At 37.3% G+C, this 24101-nt stretch overlaps 1 protein-coding gene across 4 annotated transcripts in view; it reads right to left on the bottom strand.

The window, feature by feature from the left end:
* The window catches only part of sipa1l3 (signal-induced proliferation-associated 1 like 3), a 306750-nt gene that overhangs the window by 84952 nt on the left and 197697 nt on the right, over positions 1–24101 (bottom strand). For all 4 annotated transcript variants that reach the window (XM_039768114.1, XM_039768115.1, XM_039768116.1 and 1 more), the window contains 3 exons: positions 21427–21584; positions 13806–14382; positions 4779–5053 (listed from right to left, as the gene is read on the bottom strand). In XM_039768114.1, coding sequence (XP_039624048.1) covers positions 4779–5053; positions 13806–14382; positions 21427–21584 — 1010 coding nt within the window. The remainder of the gene's footprint in view (positions 1–4778; positions 5054–13805; positions 14383–21426; positions 21585–24101) is intronic.

The raw sequence follows: 24101 nt of genomic DNA, 5'->3' as shown, positions 1-24101 counted from the left end.
GAACATGAATTTTAAATATTAAAGCTGTTTCAGCTTTAACTGAACCCCTTTTTTTTTACTTTTCTTTTTTTTATTATTTTTACCTTTTAAAACGATAAGTTTCTAATTACCTGAAGCTTCCTATTCCTCAGCACAAAATGTCTTAATCATTCCAAAACCAGTTAAGTGTGAAAGCACAGATGGTAAGCTCCTCCTCTGGCTCATTTCAAATTTCTAAATTTAACACTCTTGTTTTACATCGAGATTAATGATTCAAAGTCATCACACTTCAGTCATCAATTAATATGCATTTTCTTCAAGCGAAGGCTTAAACATCTTTTTGTAAAATCAAATCTATTGTCCTGTACACAGCATAATAAAATTCATTTTTGAGACTGCACTTCTCAAAATAGTTGACTGGAAAGAGAGAGAGAGAGAGAGAGAGAGAGAGAGAAAGAAAGAAAGAAAGAAAGAAAGAAAGAAAGAAAGAAAGAAAGAGTATACTTAGGATGAAACATATACACTGATGAGCTAAACAGTCTGAGAACTCTCATACGCAGCGAGTGATACCGACTATCTCATAACAATGGTGCATACAAGAGAAGATAAGCTCAGTCACACTGAGTCAGTCACTCAGTCTCTCGTAGTCGATGTGTTGATCTTGACCAGTGTAAACAATTTGAGAAGGACCAAATTATTATGGCCTGACAGCAGATTCAGACCATTTCCAAAACATCAAGATTTGTGGAGTGGTCATGGTCAGTTATGGTACTGACCATGGGCCAAAAGCCGCTGATGGGGTGCTGGGCGGTCAAGATTCATGTTATGGTAAATGGTAAAAAGAAGACATCTTATATGGTAAGAACCAACAGAAAGGCTACTGTGGTACAAATTACAGATAATTTTAATGATGGTAATGTATCATAACCAATGTTGATCAGAGAATTTAGTCAAAGCATTATTCATAGTGAATTTGCTGCATTCGCGTTCACTCTTTTTTGTCAAATTATTTACTGATAATTTGGCTGGGTTATGACAACTTTTTCCCCCCCAGTGTCCCCATTAATGCTTTGTGAGACCAGTGTGACATCCTCTGGAGCTGTAACAGCCAACATTGAATGGGACTGCCCCTGGGTATATAATGCTAATCATTTGCATTCCAGACTGGTTATAAAGCTTAAACATTTCTCACTATGTTCTTTCTTCTTTGATCTCACAGAGGCACTGTTGAGCAGTGGTTGGCACTATAAACAGCACATGATCGCACTCACAGTTAGTATCGCTAGTCTACTGGCTGACACACTACACATTTGAACACTGGGAGAAGCTCGGGGTTAACAGAGAAAACGGATGCAGATATAAACAGAACATGCAGATTTCATGGAAACCAAAAGTGCTAAGGTGAACTACTATAGCATCAGTATTCATACCAGTTTTTTACATTTTCCATAAAAACAAATGCTCTAAAATGTAAAGCCATAAAGGCACTTAATAATGTGTACAGCAGGTGAACTCAGTTTAAGGATCTTAACAGATAAGTAAATATTGCATGTTTTCAAATTTTATTATGATGAAACATATATAGCATAAATATCGAGTTACCTCTGCTTGTCGCCAAATGTGCAGGTTGATTTTCGAGTTCCACATCAGTATAAGAGAAGGAGGCACTTGCCCTATGCATGCGTAATTAGCCTCGCAGAGAATGAAACAAACCTTGAGAGAGCCTGACCCCTCCTCCCCCAAACAAAGAAGACTCTATGAACTAATAATAATAATGAAAGATTTATTACTATTTACAATATATTTTTAACTTTTTCATAGTAGAAAAAGTGCAAAGCAGCTGCACAGACAGTTTGGACAGCCCTCAGCACGACTTCAAAAAGCAGAACAAGCCAATGGTTTCAATCATATGCCACTTTGAATTTTTTGCCTTTAACTCTTTTAGGGCCGATTTGTTTCCTTTTCTCCCAGGCCTGAATATTTTTCCAAAAAACTCAGTTTTCTGAAAAGCACACAAAACAGTAGTTGTTCAGATAAATCAACAAAAAAATGACCTACATATTTTTTCTGACTGATGACCAAGATTTCACATTTACACTTTGTTTTGATGAAATACATGATTGTACGTCTCTATGTTTTTCTTCTTTGATCTCACATAAGCACAGTGGTTGGCACTACTGCTACACAGCTCCGGTTGCCTTTTTGGCAAAAATATTTGGTTCAGCATAGTCGGCAGACATTTCCTTAGCCATCAGGGACACTTTAAAGATGATTGCACCTTTATAATCCAGTCAAATCTAGTTCAGTTAGTCCGTCTCCCTTGACTTTCATGCGTTTTGCGGAGTTCGCTAATATTTGTGAACACTCAAGGGTGCTTTCTCCAAATGCAGAGCACCGCAGAGTCCACTCATCACTAATTGCAACATACAGTGCATCAAACCCTTCTGCATACACTGTGCAACTAGGTACTGAACTTCCTCACCGGCAGACCTCAGCAAGTACGTATTGGTGGAAAAACCTCCTCCATCATCACCATCAACACTGGCACCCCGTAGGGCACCCTGCCATCCTCAAGTTTGCTGATGATACCACTGTAATAGGTCTGATCAGCGAGAACGATGAGACAGTCTACAGGGAGGAGGTTTAGACTCCTGGCAAAATGGTGTCAGGACAACATCATCACCCTCTACGTTAGCAAAACTAAGGAGATGATTGTGGATTTCAACAAACAGGCAAAAGAGAACAGCCACATCTACATCAGAGGTGAGGCTGTGGAGCAGGTCAGCAGCTTTACGTTCCTCGGAGTCACCCTCACTGATGACCTTAAATGGTCAAGTCACACTGCGGCAGTAGTCAAGAAAGCCCAACAGCGCCTCTACTTCCTCAGGAGACTGAGTAAAGCCCGGATGTCTCCCATAACCCTGTGCAGATTCCACAGGTGTACTGTGGAATCCATCCTGACAGGATGCATCACATCCTGGTATAGCAACTGCTTAGTTCAAGACTGCAGACCCTAGCCACCCTGCACTGTCACTTTTCACCCCCTTCCCATCTGGGAAGCGAATAAAGTCCATTTGGACGTGTGCCTTCAGGTTCAGGAACAGTTTCAACCCAACTGCAATCAGACTCATGAACAATCAGCAACCTTGTGTCACCTCCACTGTCACCTGCACATATACTTCTGCCACTGTCTCTATTTATTCCTAGGATTCTGGTTTTACTTATTTACATTCATTTATTTATTGTGTGTGTTGTTTGTTTCTTTGTCTATGTTTACTGTCTGCGGGGGCACATTCAAGCAACCATTTCATTGTACATGGTACTTGTACACATGACAATATAAAATTTTACTGAATTGAATATCTAATCAGCCAAACACATGACAGCAACTCAATGCATTTAGGCATGTAGACATTATCAAGATAATCTGCTGAAGTTCAAACCAAGCATCAGAATGGGGGGAAGAAAGGTGATTTAAGTGACTTTGAACACAGTTGTTGGTGGCAGATGAGCTGATCTGAGTATTTAAAAAACTGCTAATCTACTGGGATTTTCATGCATAACCATCACTAGGGTTTACAGAATATGATCCAAAAAAAAGGAAAATATCCAGTAAGAGGCAGTTTCTTGATGAAAATGCCGCACTGATGCCAGAGGAGAATGGCCAGACTGGTTCGAGCTGATAGAAAGGCAACAGCAACTCAAATAACTCGTTATCTGAGGTATGCAGAAGAGCATCATTGAATGCACAACACATTGAAGCTTGTGCTCCAGTTGAAAAAACAAAAGAAATGTAACCATTTGCAAGTCACCTTGAATAAAGGCAACAGCCACATAATTTATAATAGTAATAATAATCTAAAATATATTTTTGTGAACTATCTAAATTGCCGAAGACAGTACTATAGTAACGGTACAGATCACATGCTGGTATCTTCCTTGCTGGTTCTCTGGAAGTTAACATTATTTTGGGTAATTCTACTAAAAACAGTAAACATTTTTCCATGTGTCTTTAATGCAAATGGTATTTATCTGAATGGCGACTAAAATTGCCATTATTATCATTTTTATATAATAAATATTAGACATTATACTTAACTTTACTATGTATGTTAACATAAGTCTAAAATGTCTAAACATTGCAGCAAAATTGTGAATTTATAAATGAATTGCCAAAAAAACATTTATAACATTTTGGAAAAGCAATATTAAAGTATAAGGAAAACAACAATGGATGCACAAGAACAGGAGGGGGCTTTAGTCTGTCTTGTCTCATAAGTTTTCTGCTTTGTGTTCACGTTACAATTTTATATTATTTTGAAAAAAACGTTTATGAGAACTGTAAGATTTTTAGTAGCTAATCTCAAAAGCATATGGCCCTTGTCTTAGAAGATTTTGTCTATTAAACCCTAGGCATTCGGACTGCACAGGGGCAATCTTAATTTCCTCAAAACCTCACTCACTTTTAGATGCTTGGATCTGCCTGCTGCTGGAACCCCTTAGATAAACTTGCAGTGATGGTAGGCAGAATGTGTGAAAGCAAGTGTCACTGTCTTTCTGTGTTGCTTGCTCTGCCAATGTATTAATTGTTTCGTGAGCTTGATTTCTGGCAGCTTCTAGCAGTCTCACTATGGCTGGCCGAGTTTATTTCAGATGTCTTGGAGGAGTTGCATTTTAAAGAAGGTACAAAAATAGCAAATAAATAGAGCAGCACAAATTCAAAAAATAATCTTAGAATCAGAAACGAAAGCTATAGTAGCATAGATTAATACAATAAATATCAAAGTATGCATACATACCTGCGGGGAACTCCATCATCGTACGGTGGAATAATGACAACCTTGACAGTTACAGAAGTCCTGAGAAGGTCAATCATTTGCTCATGAGACAGGGTCACTACAGCCACTTTGCAGATCTCTACTAGTCGACTGCCCTGTCGCAACCCTGCTTGCCAGGCAAAGCCATACTCCTCAACTTCAGCAACTGTGCCATCAAACTTAACATGGAATCCCAGCTGTCCCAGGCCATTACGGCGCAGTGTCATGTCGACTGTTTCACATCCTTTGGTCATAACCTAGAAGTAAACAAGACATTTTTTTCAGCTAGTGACAGCTTGCAAATTCATGAGTATATTCTTTGTTTACAATTTTCAGAAATAAATTAACAGTGTACTACATCTTGACAATCTGGGGTGCATTTCCCGAAAGCATCGTAATGGTAAGAATGATTGTAAACTTCACCATAATTTTGATTGTTAATTTAAGCGTATTTCTCAAACCTCATTGTAACTAAAGTAACATGCTAAATCCTTTGTAATCTGTTGCACATTTACTAGCCGACTTAGTTGTCATTCTCTGCAAGCCTTTTGAACGGGCTTCCTCTTACATTGACCTTAGCCATGGGCAGCAAACAGCACACATTAATGCATTAAATTCAAACTATGACAGCAATCAGAACATTTGGAATACTAAAATTTATATTGCGATTATATTTTCATGATGAAATACAGTAAAGCATTTATAATATGATATTTTATTTAGACATTTTTAAATTCATTTAAATTAGATGGTTGATAATTACAAATTTTGAAGTTCAAGTTTGTGTTCTTTAAAAGTTTTAAACATTCAATGATCTAAGGTTGCAACTCACTTTAATTTCATGGAGACATTTTCTGCGCTTTGTTATTGTTGTATTTGAAGAAATCTGTATCTCACAAGTGATAGTTCTGTATTTAGTAGTAGTTGTACTTGTAGTTTGTACTGTTTTATTGTATCTCTGTGGTGGCCATGATAAATTGGCCATCTAGCTCTGTGAAGAGGTGTTCTGTTTTGTATGTTCTATTTACTCAATTTGTTGATGCCCATTCATACCCTACTTACCAGGAAAGGGATCTCTCTCTCTCTTTTATATTTCCAAAGATTTTTTCCTGTTTTCCCTACAAGAGTTTTTTTTTTTTGTTTGTTTTCTTAGGGAGTCAAGGCAGGAGGCTATCAAAAAACAGGGTGTATTAAAGCCCACTGAGGCATTCCTCATTCCTGATTTTGGGCTATTCAAATATACAAGAAATAAATTGTTGTTATTGTTACTGTATGTAGAAAATACATTGCTGCTGTCTTCATAAGTAGTCTTTATTTACTGCATTATACAAATGTTATTCTGCATATATTTGAGAAATACCATTCATTGTCCAAAAGAGTGTGGACATGTTTAATAAATAATGGTACCCATTTGCTCCATTTAAAGATGCACAAATAATTTTCAAATTTCTATCAGGCTATCCATGTGATGTGACTGTATGTACAGTACAAAAGAGAATTTAGGCTGTGATGTGCAGGATTATTGTCTTTATTGTATCATTTCTATCAATTCATTTATCAACCCAGTTTCTTAACCCACTTATGCAGGACAGGGTCACAGTGAAGCTGGAGCCTATCTCATAAAATGTAGGGTGCAATGCATTAATAACACCCGAACAAGGCACCAGTCCATTGCAAGGTGTGCGCACACACACACACACACACAGAGAAAACAGGGCTAATTTAACATGGTCAATCCTGACCTGCATGTCTTTGGACTTTGGAAGGAAACTGGAGCACCAGGATGAAACTCATGCTGGGAGAACAAGCAAACTCCATGAAAAACCACCTGGGTAAACTTGTATTAGAGGTGACTCTAAACTGGCCCAAGTGTGTGTCTACCCTGCAATGGACTGGACTGGCATCCTATCCAGGGTTTGTTCCTTCCTTGTGCCCTATGCTAGCTAAAAAAGGCTCCAGCAACCCCCACGACCCTGGCCTGGATTAAGTGGGTTAGAAAATGACATGGCACATATAAGGTAGTAAATAATGACACTCTGCTATTACCTAAAAGAGCAAGCTTTTATTTATTTAACTATTTTTTTTTAAGAAAAACTTCAATTTTGTTTTATGGCATTTGTCCTTTTTTTGTTTTTTGTGTTTGATTCAGAAGTAATACATATTCGATTTGGTGCTTAATTATACAAATTCTTGTATTATATTAAATTATGATGTTATGGTTACTTCATTTTACATTTCACAACTTTTTCTTCCCAGTCTACAGTAGGATTACAGCATCCACTTAATAATGAAAGCATTGCCAATTGACTTTTCCACTAGGCATGTAATGCTTTTTTTGCTGGTGATTTAAGGGGCGAATTTAACAAAGTAGTACTTTATGCTTGCCCATAAACTAGCTGCTTAAGAAGTCAGGTTTTGGGAAACGCACGCTAAAGTATGTACATTGTAAAGTCGCTAATTACCCACTCAGATTCATCAACAACCCATACTGTTACATCAGTTAGCTGTTATAAAGAATTCTATGGAAAAATAAACTTAGTTGTAAGATCAAACCTGATGAACAGAAGTCTTGAAAGCAGTCATTATTCAACTTCACAATTTTAAGCATAACCTAATACAACATATTAAAACCCAATAACGCAACTTTTTAGAGACTCGTAAGTTAAATAAGTTACTTCAGCATGGTCATTACATGCCAAGCTATGATTTGCTATGACAATTCTTTACTAAATGGTTGTAAAAGTGTCTTAAGAGTTTTTTCCGTACGAATACTTCAATGGTATTTTTTCCACTAATGAAAGAGAAAAAATCTACTTTCAAAGGTTAATATTACACCTTACTGTCAGAAGGTTAGATAAAAAGAAGATTCCAGTACAGGATAACCAACATCCAAGATTTTTTGGGATGCCGAGATTAAATTACTTACCCTTCAAAATTACTTGCAATGTTTAGAGAGAAAAACACAACAAAGCTAAACGTTTGCATTATTTCATTATCCTCCTTCTGACATAGAAAAAGATCAATGGCTCTGATCTAACTGCTCAAATTTATTGATGTCTACAAAGATTCAGAGCATTCACTGCAACCAAAAGACAAGAGAATCATTTAAACTGGGGGTTACACTAGGGGAGAAGAATGTGAAAATGCCACATAAGAAAAGCCATTGGGCATGTTTTTGGTTAACTACACTGAAAGGAGCCCTCTCTTATAAGTTATCTCTGTAGAAGAGCCCTTCTGGCGGGCAGGATTAGGGTCAGTGTAGTAAATAGGGTACATCAACTGTATGCTTTTTTATTTAGTTAGCATTTCTAGAACGTTCCTGTTTTCTGTAACTTTTGAGCACTTTGACGACAGTAAGGCATCTAAAGACTTTAACCTATCCATTTTTCCTGACCATGGAACAAGATACAAGAGATGTTGAGAATTTTTTGTCATTAAAGGGTAAGATACAAACATTCTGAAAATACTACAGTCATGAACACTATAGCACATGCCGTACCTTATTATGAGGTACTCAGAAGGTCGTGGAAAGCCAGTTAACCAAAGTCAGCAAGACTGTTGGAGCAGCCTGTTTCAAGGTACTGGAGAACATGTTTACTTCTCTTCTAATGTTATCTTGTCTATCATTTTTATAAAAGTTACTTAAATTTAACTAGATTAATATTTCCTAAATCTCTTCTTTCACAACAGTCTAGGCTAAGTATATACAGCTTTAGTACTTTCAGTACTGTACATGTGTTTAGATCTGTGCTTGTCAAAGAATGAATTAGGTATTTTCCAAGTCTAATTATTTCTTCACAATTACTGAATATATTTAATTTTAATATGAAATTGTGTTCTAAAATAAAGCACTATTATAAATTTTGCTGAAAAATAAAAAATAATTATGTGATACTGTGATTTGTCAGCATGGTTTTTGTTTAAAATACTTACGTTTGGCATACATACATAAAGAAAGCAGAAAAATCTTTTTGGGCACTGTGACAAAATATGGGCTGTAAATGAAGGTTGGGATTAGAAGATGTGTACTGTTCCAATCTGACAGAAAAGGAAGCTTAACCATATACAGCACTGGACAGTAGAACCTGAAAACAGCACTGAATGTGCTAAATTGGTGCTAATCCATGCATAATATTGGTCAGTGGAAAGTATGGGTGTAAAACCTGTCAAAGTTTCAAAAAGCTAGAAGTCCCGTGGGCACTGGTCTGAGATTGACTTTGTACAAGGAGAATTGCCTTTGCACTCCTCTGATGGGCAGGCAATCATCAAAGCCCCGAGATGAAGACTGAAAGACAACTGTATTGTTCCATGGCTTCTCTGCAGCCGTACATATGCATATAGTATATACTGCAATGTACATTAGGAGTGAAAGCTGCATTTTAAAGCAAGTTAAATGCATCTTTTGTGTTGTACTATATTTCTCTTTGTCTTAGTATCTCTGCCATGGTTACTGGGGAGGAATATGCATAGGCTCAAGGATGAGCTGCAATTCAAAAAAGAATACATTCCCAAAGAGCATGTGCTCCCTGCTGGATACACTGTTCATATGTTTAAAACAGAAGTGATGGGGCAGGCATTCCAATTTGAAAACAAAAAAATACATTTATTTTTTCAAGCCAGGAGTATAAGAGTGTTATCGAATGTTGATCTGCATACCGAGATTACACACATATTTCGAATGAGTTTATCATTTCAGTGAGAATAAAACAACATATTTTTGTGAGATTTATTGGTTTTAAATGTAGACTGGTTGTGCAATTCACCTTGTTGATCCTTTACCTCTATGGCAACCTTTCAGCCCCAATGGCCCATTTTCACTTTGAAAAATCATCTTCAATCGCTAGTTCTGGCATTAATGAATGTTGATGCCCAGATGTGAATTGCTCTCTCTGTTCTGCTGATAACTAGACAACTATCACTGAAAAATGCCACACAATCACTTGCAGTCATTTACATACAGTGTGATGCAAAAGTTTTGGCAACCTTGTTAATAGTCATTATTTTCCTGTATAAATCGTTGGTTGTTACGATAAAAAATATCAGTTAAATATATCATATAGGAGACACACACAGTGATATTTGAGAAGTGAAATGAAGTTTATTGGATTTACAGAAAGTGTGCAATAATTGTTCAAACAAAATCAGGCAGGTGCATAAATTTGGGCACCGTTGTCATTTTATTGATTCCAAAACTTTTAGAACTAATTATTGGAACTCAAATTGGCTTGGTAAGCTCAGTGACCCCTGACCTACATACACAGACAGGTGAATCCTATAATGAGAAAGAGTATTTAAGGGGTCAATTGTAAGTTTCCCTCCTCCTTTAATTTTCTCTGAAGAGTAGCAACATGGGGGTCACAAAACAACTCTCAAATGACCTGAAGACAAAGATTGTTCACTATCATGGTTTAGGGGAAGGATACAGAAAGCTGTCCCAGAGATTGAAGCTGTCTGTTTCCACAGTTAGGAACATATTGAGGAAATGGAAGACCACAGGCTCAGTTCAAGTTAAGGCTCGAAGTGGCAGACCAAGAAAGATTTCAGATAGACAGAAGCGACGAATGGTGAGAACAGTCAGAGTCAACCCACAGACCAGCACCAAAGACCTACAACATCATCTTGCAGCAGATGGAGTCACTGTGCATCGTTCAACCATTCGCGACTTTACACAAGGAGATGCTGTATGCGAGAGTGATGCAGAGGAAGCACAAACAGAGCCGCTTGAGGTATGCTCAAGCACATTTGGACAAGCCAGCTTCATTTTGGAATAAGGTGCTGTGGACTGATGAAACTAAAATTGAGTTATTTGGGCATAACAAGGGCGTTATGCATGGAGGAAAAAGAACACAGCATTCCAACAAAAACACCGGCTACCTACAGTAAAATATGGTGGTGGTTCCATCATGCTGTGGGGCTGTGTGGCCAGTGCAGGGACTGGGAATCTTGTCAAAGTTGAGGGACGCATGGATTCCACTCAGTATCAGCAGATTCTGGAGACCAATGTCCAGGAATCAGTGACAAAGCTGAAGCTGCGCCGGGCTGGATCTTTCAACAAGACAACGACCCAAACACTGCTCAAAATCCACTAAGGCATTCATGCAGAGGAACAAGTACAACGTTCTGGAATGGCCATCTCAGTCCCCAGACCTGAATATAATTGAAAATCTGTGGTGTGAGTTAAAGAGAGCTGTCCATGCTCGGAAGCCATCAAACCTGAATGAACTAGAGATGTTTTGTAAAGAGGAATGGTCCAAAATACCTTCAACCACAATCCAGACTCTCATTGGAACCTACAGGAAGCGTTTAGAGGCTGTAATTTCTGCAAAAGGCGGATCTACTAAATATTGATTTCATTTCTTTTTTGTGGTGCCCAAATTTATGCACCTGCCTGATTTTGTTTGAACAATTATTGCACACTTTCTGTAAATCCAATAAACTTCATTTCACTTCTCAAATATCACTGTGTGTGTCTCCTATATGATATATTTAACTGACATTTTTTATCGTAACAAAACAACGATTTATACAGGAAAATAATGACTATTAACATGGTTGCCCAAACTTTTGCATCCCAGTGTATGATAAAAATAATTAAAAGTGGATTGAAAACTGCAAATCATAATTCAGAGCATCTCACCTTATTATGATTACGAGAATTTGCGAAGAAGAAACTGTGAAACTTACTAATTATATTTACTCAGTCAAAAATGTGGTTCTCAGTTTCTTTTATTATAACATCCACAGCAACAGCAATTCAGCTGGTTTATGTTACTTCAATCGGTCTCATTAGAACAATCTAGAGGAGAACAGGCCATTCACCCCAAAGAAGTTTAACAGACCTATCCATTTAATTCTTCCAAAATAAGATCAAGTCAAGTTTTAAAGGTCTCTAAGGTCCTACTATCCACCACACTACCTGGTAGTGTGAAATTTTATCCTTAACAAGTTTCCAATTGTGCCCCCTTGTGCTTGTTGAGCTCAACTCAATCCACTGGACTAATTCCCTTCATAATTTTAAACACTTCTATCATGTCTCCTCTTTATGGGAGTTTTTTTCGGCAAAAAAATGACAATGAAAATTATAAAAGAAAATTGCAATCTGTCTTGCAATTTAATTTCCAAAGTCTGAGTACAAGAATGTTGCAAAAATGAAAATTAAAATGAAATAACCCCATCTGCAATTTAATTTTCGAAGTCTATGTGTAAGAATGCTGCAAAAATTAAAAAGAAATAACTCAATTTGAGATTTCATTTTCAAAGTCTACATGCAAGAATGCTGCAAAAATTTAAAATAAAATGAAATAACCCCATAGGCCATTTCATTTTCAGTCTGAACAGCAATGAAGCTGCAAAAATGAAAAGTAAAACGCATTTGCATTTTCTTTTTCAAGTTCTCAACATGCAAATAGCACAGGTCTATGGGTGGGGTTTTGCACCTCCAGCTCCCTCAATTCTTTGTCCTTTTTAGCTGTAGAGCCACTTCGATCAATTGAATACATGTAGACTTTGAAAATGAAATTGCAAATGGGGTTATTTAATTTTACATTTTTGTAGCATTCTTCTGTGTAGACTTTAAAAATTAAATTGCAAATGGAGTTATTTCTTTTCACATTTTTGCAGTATTTTATAATTTTCATTGTCACAGAAAATACCTCATATACCTCTTGTTTTCTCATAATTCATCACCTGTAGCCCTTCATCATAGTTTGGTTCTACTACATAATCTCCCTTTTTATTTTTTCACTGTTATTTTATCGTGCATGCACACAAAGCATAACAGAAAGTGCTTAATGCTGTTGATTTTTACTATGATATTAGTAGTCATGTTTTGAACCCAAGCCCATCACCTCCATTTTAAAACACAACAACAGGGTAGGCATTTTTAAAAAATATATACAAAATTCTTTACTTTTGAACATAATTTCATGTGGCATATTAATTTATGCCATAACTGTGAAAAAGTAAATTCGACTTGAAAAATACCAAACTTACACTTTAATGTAAATGTTGAATTGTATTTTACTTTTCTGTTGCTGTATTGCATTTGTGAATATATTCAAGGTATATGAGCCTTTCTTTAGGCAACATTCTGAGAACAAGTGGAAAATAATGGAATGGTGCTAAACTAATATGCTTTCCTGTGTAGAACTAGTACCTCATCCAGATATCGTTCCTGTCTTGAGAAGAATGCCATTTCAGACCTCTCTGACACCAAACTGGGGTATGTGGATTTAAAATGAATGCATGAATGAATTAATTCTCCTTATGTCTACTTGAGATTTTCTCTGAACTCCCAATTACTTCCATGCTCATAATATATGTAAACTAAGGAAAAATGCAATGAGTAAGAAAAAGAGATTAGGGTATCTGAATGTGCCCTGCAGTGTACCTGAATCAAATCTACTGTATGTGCTGCTGGGAGACATTCCATCTCCTCAACAACCCTACAATGAACTAAACAAGTTTATATATAAATGAATAGATCAATGCATTGAATCTAGGCTGGGCTTTTGTCTATCTTCTAAACAAAGTGCACAATGAAAGAATACTTAAGTGTAAGTCTGCCACAAATTTGGATCATTTGAAATGTTAATGAATGGATTTCTCTGCCACAAGAGTTTCAGGTTCAGATTAAATTGACCGTTCCAAATTCATCAGAAAAAACATAAATGCAATCAGAAACTCTCTTTGAGAGATTACTTATACTTACGGACCTATGTGCAAAAGTCAAATTTCTACAAAAACAGTTGCAGCTGAAATAAAAATAAACACATAGTATCAGTTTATAATGAGCTTTCTTAGAATGTGATTGTATACTAGCTGCATGAGTGCTCTCCTGTTCAAGCAATATTGTCCAAAAGTTGTAAACCAATCTTGTCACTGCACTTATTAAACTTACTAATCACTGCATGTTTGCCCACTGGCAGGGAATTGTTTCACATTTTACTAATGGCGGACTCCATTTGAGAAAGTGGAATCAGTATACATCTCAACACACTCACATCTTACCTTTAATCTTTGAATTATCTCTCTGATGTCGGCTGCATTGTCCTCCAGCACACGAATGAATATATGGTCTCCTCGACCATAGAAGATCTTTATAGACAAGCGGTCAGGAGTCCAACCTATTACATCTTCACAGAAGCAGTTAAAAACAACTTCCTTGGAGGCAATATCGAGAAGTACCACAAATTCATTAGATATGCCCAAAAAACAATTGATTTCTGTTGCTTGACTGAAATCTTGTGCAGATACATGCCAAACAATAGTACCAAAGCTGTCCAGATCAGCTCCATCACGAGCACGCGTTTTCTCTTTCTTTTTAGAGGCCAAGGAAATGAGGTTGAATTTTCCAGATGAGTCAATGGGCGTGTTGGTTACACAGTTCTCAGCTAGGTCCTTCAAATATTCCTGACGTGTGCGTGTTGCCATGGTATGGAATTTGTCTGATTTGTGAGCTGCATTTTCTGCATTGATCACTTTGGCCAACAAGAAGTCTCGAAAAACATTAGAATTGTGGAATGGTGCCCCGTTTGGAATTGGAGGACCAAATGAAGGTACATCCTTGGACCTTGTGACTGCCACACTAAAATGTACAAGACAAAGACAAAATAAAAAGTTGCATCAGTATTTTCAAACTATGCAAGTGGATCCTGGAAGTGTGAGAAACAAAATCTATCATGAAGTTTCACTGATGGTGTTTTCCTTTAACATATTCAAACTTATTTCACACAAAATGGTTAAAGTATATTTTTATTGCAGAACAAACTATCTATATCCCAACTGTAACTGAATACCTTCAATGCACCTGGATAACAAATGCATTGTATCATGCAGCTAGTTACATTACATGCAATTGTTACTTCCCCTTGCACAACACATTTTCTAGTCCACTTTCATTTATCAATTGAACATTATAAGAGGAATCTGAGGAAGAATCGCTTGTTTGTTAAAGTATATATAATTATGCTATTAATAAAAAATAAAAAAAAAACCTTTTTTGCACTGTCACACCAGGTAATTTGCAGCTTCAAGTCTTGGATCAACAGGAAGGACAAAAAATGTAATATATACAGTTAGGTCCAGAAATATTTGGACAGACACAACTTTTTTCTAATTTTGGTTCTGTACATCACCACAATAAATTTTAAATGAAACAACTCAGATGCAGTTGAAGTGCAGACTTTCATCTTTAATTCAGTGGGGTGAACAAAAAGATTGCATAAAAATGTGAGGCAACTAAAGCATTTTTAACACAATCCCTTCATTTCAGGGGCTCAAAAGTAATTGGACAATTGACTCAAAGGCTATTTCATGGGCAGGTGTGTTCAAGTCCGTCGTTATGTCTTATCAATTAAGCAGATAAAAGGCCTGCAGTTGATTTGAGGTGTGATGCTTGCATGTGGAAGATTTTGCTGTGAACAGACAACATGCGGTCAAAGGAGCTCACCATGCAGGTGAAAGAAGCCATCCTTAAGCTGAGAAAACAGAAAAACCAATCCGAGAAATTGCTACAAAATCTACAGTTTGGTACATCCTGGGAAAGAAAACAAGCACTGGTGAACTCAGCAACGCAAAAAGACCTGGACGTCCACGAAAGACAACAGTGGTGGATGATCGCAGAATCATTTCCATGGTGAAGAGAAACCCCTTCACAACAGTCAACCGAGTGAACAACACTCTCCAGGGGGTCGGCGTATCGATATCCAAGTCTACCATAAAGAGAAGACTGCATGAAAGTAAATACAGAGGGTGCACTGCAAGGTGCAAGCCACTCATAAGCCTCAAGAATAGAAAGGCTAGATTGGACTTTGCTAAAGAACATCTAAAAAAGCCAGCACAGTTCTGGAAAAACATTCTTTGGACACATGAAACCAAGATCAACCTCTACCAGAATGATGGCAAGAAAAAAATATGGAGAAGGCGTGGAACAGCTCATTATCCAAAGCATACCACATCATCTGTAATACACAGTGGCAGCAGTGTGATGGCTTGGGTGTGCATGGCTGCCAGTGGCACTGGGACACTAGTGTTTATTGATGATGTGACACAGGACAGAAGCAGCCGAATGAATTCTGAGGTGTTCAGAGACATACTGTCTGCTCAAATCCAGCTAAATGCAGTCAAATTGATTGGGCGGCGTTTCATGATACAGATGGACAATGACCCAAAACATACAGCCAAAGCAACCCAGGAGTTTATTAAAGCAAAGAAGTGGAAATTCTTGAATGGCCAAGTCAGTCACCTGATCTTAACCCAATTGAGCATGCATTTCACTTGTTGAAGACTAAACTTCAGACAGAGAGGCCCACAAACAAAGGCACACAAACAAAGTAAAGGCCTGGTAGAGCATTAAGAAGGAGGAAACCCAGCATCTGGTGATGTCCATGAGTTCAAGACTTCAGGCTGGCATTGTATTAGAAATGAACATTTTATTTCCAGTTATTTAATTTGTCCAATGACTTTTGAGCCCCTGAAATGAAGGGATTGTGTTAAAAAAATACTTTAGTTGCCTCACATTTTCATGCAATCTTTTTGTTCAACCCACTGAATTAAAGGTGAAAGTCTGCACTTCAACTGCATCTGAGTTGTTTCATTTAAAATTCATTATGGTAATGTACAGAACCAAAAATAGGAAAAAGTTGTCTCTGTCCAAATATTTCTGGACCTAACTGTATTACATTCTTTAGATCTTGCATTAATAATTTTACATGTGGATATTTACACCCAAATAATTGTATAGCTTAGTTTTTAATATTAATACTTTACATAAAAAAGCATCACTAATCTGCTTCTAGATTGAAGTTCCTATACTAAATGTTTATTATAAAGGTACTGTCCAGTTAAAAAATAGCCAGATCTCTCCTCTATTTTACAATGGATGTTAGTTTATCAACAGACAGAGTTCATTTTTTTCTAGTTTATTATAATCCTTCACAAACATATACCTAACCAGGTAATTTAGCCCCCAGCAACCATCAATTGTAGAATGTTGTTGACTTACTTCAGAAAGCATAAGGAAACCAAGCTAACCACCAGTAAGATGTATTTGCATTACTGCTCTTATATATGGGAAGGAAACTGGAGTTACAATTGACACTTGAAAACCCCAGAGATATTCCATCAGCATTACCTCTAAATAATTATCAGTGCCAAATTAAAGGGCCACCACAACAATTTCAACACTTTAATCTCTCAAAGCCAATTCCAATGGACAAGCCACATCACATTTCCCAGGCAGGTCCTCTACTCACAGCTAGGCCAGAGTTGAAGATGTTGCGAAGGTCAGAGGAACCAGTTCAAAGACACCCTCAATGCCTACCTTATAAAAGGTTGGATCAACACTGCTAGCCAGATGACCCTACATTTACAGCATTTGCTTAGCAGATGCTTTTATCCAAAGAGACTTACAAAGGAGGTCAACATAATCAAGTACACATCCATTCTGGGGTGTTGCTTGGGAACAAGCAGTACAGGCCAACAAAAAAAATTAATTATTAGTGAAGAGCTCAGAACAAAATACAAGCCAGCTACAATTCTAAGGTTAGAAAACCCAACAGCTAATATCAGTTAAACAGAAATTCATCGAACAAGAGAGTCTTCAAAGGCTTCTTAAACACATTGAGGGAGTCAGAATTTCAAAAGAAGGCAGCAGTTCGTTTCACCAGCTAGGAGCTGCATATGAAGAGTCTGGGCTGAGCTTTGATACTACGCAGGAGTGTCATCATCAGACAACATTCAATAGCAGACTTGAGGGGCCGAGAATTAGCAAAGGACCTCAAAAGTTTCTCCACATACAGTGGGTACGGAAAGTATTCAGACCCCTTCAATTTTTCACTCTTTGTTATATTGTAGCCATTTGCTAAAATCATTTAAATTAATTTTTTCCCTCATTAATGTACACACAGCACCCCATATTGACAGACAAAAAAAAGGATTTTTGAAATTGTTGCAGATTTATTAAAAAAGAAAAACTGAAATATCACCTGGTCCTAAGTATTCAGACCCTTTGCTCAGTATTTAGTAGAAGCACCCTTTTGAGCTAATACAGCCATGAGTCTTCTTGGGAAAGATGCAACAAGTTTTTCACACCTGGATTTGGGTATCCTCTGCCATTCCTCCTTGCAGATCCTCTCCAGTTCTGTCAGGTTGGATGGTAAACGTTGGTGGACAGCCATTTTTAGGTCTCTCTTTAGGTGTGGGGGGTGTTTTTCAGCTGCAGGGACAGGATGACTGTTTGCAATTGAGGGAAAGATGAATGCGGCCAAGTACAGGGATATCCTGGACAAAAACCTTCTCCAGAGTGCTAAGGACCTCAGACTGGGCCGAAGGTTTACCTTCCAACAAGACAATGACCCTAAGCACACAGCTAAAATAATGAAGGAGTGGCTTCACAACAACTCTGTGACTGTTCTTGAATGGCTCAGCCAGAGCCCTGACTTAAACCCAATTGAGCATCTCTGGAGAGACCTAAAAATGGCTGTCCACCAATGTTTACCATCCAACCTGACAGAACTGGAGAGGATCTGCAAGGAGGGATGGCAGAGGATCCCCAAATCCAGGTGTGAAAAACTTGTTGCATCTTTCCCAAGAAGACTCATGGCTGTATTAGCTCAAAAGGGTGCTTCTACTAAATACTGAGCAAAGGGTCTGAATACTTAGGACCATGTGATATTTCAGTTTTTCTTTTTTAATAAATTTGCAACAATTTCAAAAATTCTTTTTTTTGTCTGTCAATATGGGGTGCTGTGTGTACATTAATGAGGGAAAAAATTAATTCAAATTATTTTAGCAAATAGCTGCAATATAAGAAAGAGTGAAAAATTGAAGGGGTTCTGAATACTTTCCGTACCCACTGTATATGCTGGTCACCAATAACACTCTAATATTGCATACTGACTTGATGGATGTTAGCGATACGAGCTGATTTGAACAGAGAAGAGGTGCTGAATAGATGAATGAGATGGGATGACAAGAAGGTCCATCTTTGCCAAGCTGAGCTGAAGATGGTGTTTCTTGATCCAGGTTGCAGTACCAGTGAATCATACAGAGATTCTAGTTGATATTGTGTGGTGCTCTGGGGGGAACAACAGGTACAGCTATATATCATTAGCGCAACATTGATTTAAAAAAGAAACACACCTTGGAACAGGATGATAAGGCCTAGTGAGGTGGTGTATAGAAAGATGAGGAGAGGGCCCAACACTAATTCTTGTGGCAACCCTTGCTTGCCTGGTGCCCTTGTGACATCTCTCCATATCGGGTAATATGGTAGGATCTGACCAGGAGGTAGTCATGGAACATCCCCAGCAGCACTACATAAATCATCACATGGCAAACAAGGCGTTGTTGTAATGTAAGGGAGATGAACACAAATTTGCAGCTTAAAAACAGAACCCTCCTGCTTCCAGTGCTCTAAATTACGTTTCTTAATGGATGAATTCCTTCCACATTAAAGAACATGCATATATAGTAATCATGAAAGGTGGCGATCTCAGTTTAGGTGAATGCCTAGAAAGACAGATACTGAGATGGATGGTTAAAGCTTTCATTCTTAACTGCTGTTCAATGGCAACCAAGGCCAGCTTTACTCTTTGTCAAAGCAAATGTGCTTACACAAACTAGGGCAGACCAACAGATGGCAGTGAATAAGCAGTGACACTGAAAACTTAGTAAGTGTGGGCTGTGTACTGCATTCATTTTTAAAGTATGAGATCCTGGGCAAAATGCTGTTGTAACACTTCTTTGGCAAAGCTCAGTGTTCATACATGCCAGCAGGAATCAACAACACCAAACTACTGTACCTGAGCAAAACTGAATACTGCAGAACACAAGCTGTAATGGTGCAATTAATAAGGTCAAAGTTAGGAAAAAGAAAATTATTACTATTGGGGCCTAACCAATTTTTTTTAAACCTTCTTATAAAGGGGTCAAACAAGTGTCATAAAAAAGGTCACAGAGGCAAATTTTTCATTAGGTAATTGCATAACACCATAATCTGACCTGCATCTTTAAAGGCTAAGCAAGGGATATTTATTAGTCTGTCTAACAGAATACAGACACTACTAACCTAAATACACATATGGACTAAAAATGCAAAATTTTCAGTTTTGCTAGGATTGTCACATAAACATCCGATAAATATAAGAACATTAAAATTCAATAAAGAACTCCAAACCTACACTTGCACCACATGTAAAACATTACATTATTAATTTACATTTTTTTTTAAATAAAATTTTGCTATAGGCACATACTAGATAATTTATTTAATTCACGTGTCAATTATGGCAAAACTATTATGTAAAACTAGGGAGGTGACTGAGAAATGTTTAAAAACCTAATTGTATCCGAATCAATGAAAAATCTTATGGGCTGTTACTTTTGTCAACAGAAAAGTCCCCTGGCATGTCCCATTTCCACGTAAATAACATAAGCTACTGGGGCTCCTTCATATTAATGGCAATAAACCTTTATAATGCCTCACTGTGGCTTTATCACTTATTAGTTAAGAGAGAAGTTTTCTCCTTTTTTGTTTTTTAGAAGGCTACTTAAAAAGGTATAAGGCTGTGTCCACACTACTACTTTTTCATTTAAAAAGCAGACATTAGTCTTCATTTTCACCTTCATTTTTAACTTCAGAAAATGGAGACTTTAAAAAAACACTATTCAGAACCATAAACGTCTGAAAGCGGCAGCTCACTGTTGAGAAAATGAAGAGTTATGAAAATGAGGGCTGTAATCACGCTCCAATTTGTTCTTATTACGTGGCCCTTATCTGATTGGATACTGCTCATTATATTTTCTTAGTAAGAGTTCCACCTCATCATCAGTCCAAAAAAATAAAAATCTGTGTTTTTGTATTCAGCTTTGCTGTTCTTAGCTTGTAAACAGAAGTTGCAAATGAATGTCTAGTGAGGTGGACATTTCCTCTTCTTATTTCTGGCAATGCCTAGTGTAGGCAAACAGGTACGTCATATGCCTTAGTGTTGGCAAAGATACCTTCATTAATGATGTGAAAACGCTAGTATGGACGGTGGTGGATTTTGTTTTAAAACGCCATTTTACACGAAAACATAGTAGTGAAATTTCCCTATTGGGTCAAATAATGCTTGTTTGATCAACTGATTAATCTGCCTTTATCTATCAATCTATTCTCAAAAGACACAAGATTTAAAAAGCCCCCTGCTGATCACCACTATAAATGAGCAATGTTAATTTTAGCTATAATAGCAAAGTGCTGTAAACTTTTCATATAACAATGTATTGCTATACTTTATATTTACTTTAGCATTTCAAGCTACTATTTGCCAGTACTGCCAATTACAGAGAAACATTCTGGTTTGAAATATTTATATTATTACAATATTTTATGGTGTGGATGTTAAGGTGTACAGGACAAAAATAACAAAATAGGAAAGGCTGCAAAGTTAATAATAATAAATAATCAGCAAGTACAATGTAGATGGTACCGTAGTGAAAACAAATACACGTTATTACTTCGCTTGAACATGCTTACATACATTATGATTGCAAATACCCTTTTCTTTTCTAATAAAAAATAGAATGCAAGTACAGCATTTTCCCCCTACAATAAAAGTGGCAAGGATAAAGTTGCTAAAAGTCTTACCTGTAGCATACATTTTCTGAGCCAGGGTTGTGTACACGCACAATAACAAACACATGCTGAAAGTGTGACCGAATACTTTGAGGCGTGAATGGCAGGGCGCCAGGCTCTTGGAATATGATGGTGACAATGTCGTTTCCAATGTGTCTCTTACGAAGCAGCTGTCAACAAAGATTAATGAAGAAGTATAAATGTAAAAGGGTAAAAGCCATTTAGAGCTTGTCTACACATCTCCACCCAAATTAGTCTCAAGTTACTGCAGACTAGCCTCTGCATTCTTGAAAGAGTATGTGCTCAATGTTTAGGTAAGACCTCTGTTAGTAGAACTTTGCCTTTGGTAAGCGTATATGTATTCACAACCAATGATCTTCAAATTATTTTTGAATAAACCTGTCTAGTAAACAAGTCAAAAATGAAATATGAATATGAAGATACAATGAATAAAGAAACTTGTTACAGAGTAACACGTGACCTCCAATATGGTGCCTCAGGTGAATTCCAGTTCTAATTAGCACTGCTGACAGAAATAAGCATGTGGTGTTGCTGGGAGTTGCTATTAATAGTACATTATCAACTAAAGCCCAACAGCAAATTCAGCCCCAGAGACTCTGCATACATAGGCAAATAGTGACAAATGCATTTTGATGCCTAAAGCTGTAACAAGGCTATGACATTAAAGGAAGAAATTCTGGGATGAAAATCCTTGATAAAATGATTTTTTCTTTACTGAACATGCAGGTCATTTTTGCAGGTCATGTGCCAACAGTTTTAGTCACGACTGATTGCAAAATTGCCTAAAAGCAAAGCTGCATGAGAAAATCTGAGAAAGGATTCAAAATATATGGATAATCACTAAATAAATACAGTGGTGTGAAAAACTATTTGCCCCCTTCCTGATTTCTTATTCTTTTGCATGTTTGTCACACAAAATGTTTCTGATCATCAAATACATTTAACCATTAGTCAAATATAACACAAGTAAACACAAAATGCAGTTTTAAATGATGGTTTTTATTATTTAGGGAGAAAAAATCCAAACCTACATGGCCCTGTGTGAAAAGTAATTGCCCCCTTGTTAAAAAATAACCTAACTGTGGTGTATCACACCTGAGTTCAATTTCTGTAGCCACCCCCAGGCCTGATTACTGCCACACCTGTTTCAATCAAGAAATCACTTAAATAGGAGCTGCCTGACACAGAGAAGTAGACCAAAAGCACCTCAAAAGCTAGACATCATGCCAAGATCCAAAGAAATTCAGGAACAAATGAGAACAGAAGTAATTGAGTTCTATCAGTCTGGTAAAGGTTATAAAGCCATTTCTAAAGCTTTGGGACTCCAGCGAACCACAGTGAGAGCCATTATCCACAAATGGCAAAAACATGGAACAGTGGTGAACCTTCCCAGGACTGGCCGGCCGACCAAAATTACCCCAAGAGCGCAGAGACGACTCATCCGAGAGGTCACAAAAGACCCCAGGACAACGTCTAAAGAACTGCAGGCCTCACTGCCCTCAATTAAGGTCAGTGTTCTCGACTCCACCATAAGAAAGAGACTGGGCAAAAACGGCCTGCATGGCAGATTTCCAAGACGCAAGCCACTGTTAAGCAAAAAGAACATTAGGGCTCGTCTTAATTTTGCTAAGAAACATCTCAATTATTGCTAAGACTTTTGGGAAAACACCTTGTGGACTGATGAGACAAAAGTTGAACTTTTTGGAAGGCAAATGTCCCGTTACATCAGGCGTAAAAGGAACACAGCATTTCAGAAAAAGAACATCATACCAACAGTAAAATATGGTGGTGGTAGTGTGATGGTCTAGGGTTGTTTTGCTGCTTCAGGACCTGGAAGGCTTGCTGTGATAGATGGAACCATGAATTCTACTGTCTACCAAAAAATCCTGAAGAAGAATGTCCGGCCATCTGTTCGTCAACTCAAGCTGAAGCGATCTTGGGTGCTGAAACAGGACAATGACCCAAAACACACCAGCAAATCCACCTCTGAATGGCTGAAGGAAAACAAAATGAAGACTTTGCAGTGGCCTAGTCAAAGTCCTGACCTGAATCCAATTGAGATGCTATGGCATGACCTTAAAAAGGCGGTTCATGCTAGAAAACCCTCAAATAAAGCTGAATTGCAACAATTCTGCAAAGATGAGTGGGCCAAAATTCCTCCAGAGCGCTGTAAAAGACTCATTGGAAGTTATCGCAAACGCTTGATTGCAGTTATTGCTGCTAAGGGTGGCCCAACCAGTTATTAGGTTCAGGGGGCAATTACTTTTTCAAACAGGGCCATGGATAGGTTTGGATTTTTTTTTCTCCCTAAATAATAAAAACCATCATTTAAAAACTGCATTTTGTGTTTACTTGTGTTATATTTGACTAATGGTTAAATGTGTTTGATGATCAGAAACATTTTGTGTGACAAACATGCAAAAGAATAAGAAATCAGGAAAGGAGCAAATATAATTTACAGTGGTGTGAAAAACTATATTATATATATATATATATATATATATATATATATATATATATATATATATATATATATATATATATACATACACACACACACACACACACACACACACACACAGGTATAACCATTGCTCCTCACAACAAAACCTGCAATATATTTGTGAAACAATCAAAAAAGTAATTCTATGTTTGCAGTTAAACAC

Source organism: Polypterus senegalus, chromosome 11 (genome assembly GCF_016835505.1).
Source record: "Polypterus senegalus isolate Bchr_013 chromosome 11, ASM1683550v1, whole genome shotgun sequence".
NCBI lineage: Eukaryota > Metazoa > Chordata > Cladistia > Polypteriformes > Polypteridae > Polypterus > Polypterus senegalus.
The sequence above is the reverse complement of the archived record's forward strand: the minus strand, read 5'-3'. Positions and strand labels throughout refer to the sequence as shown.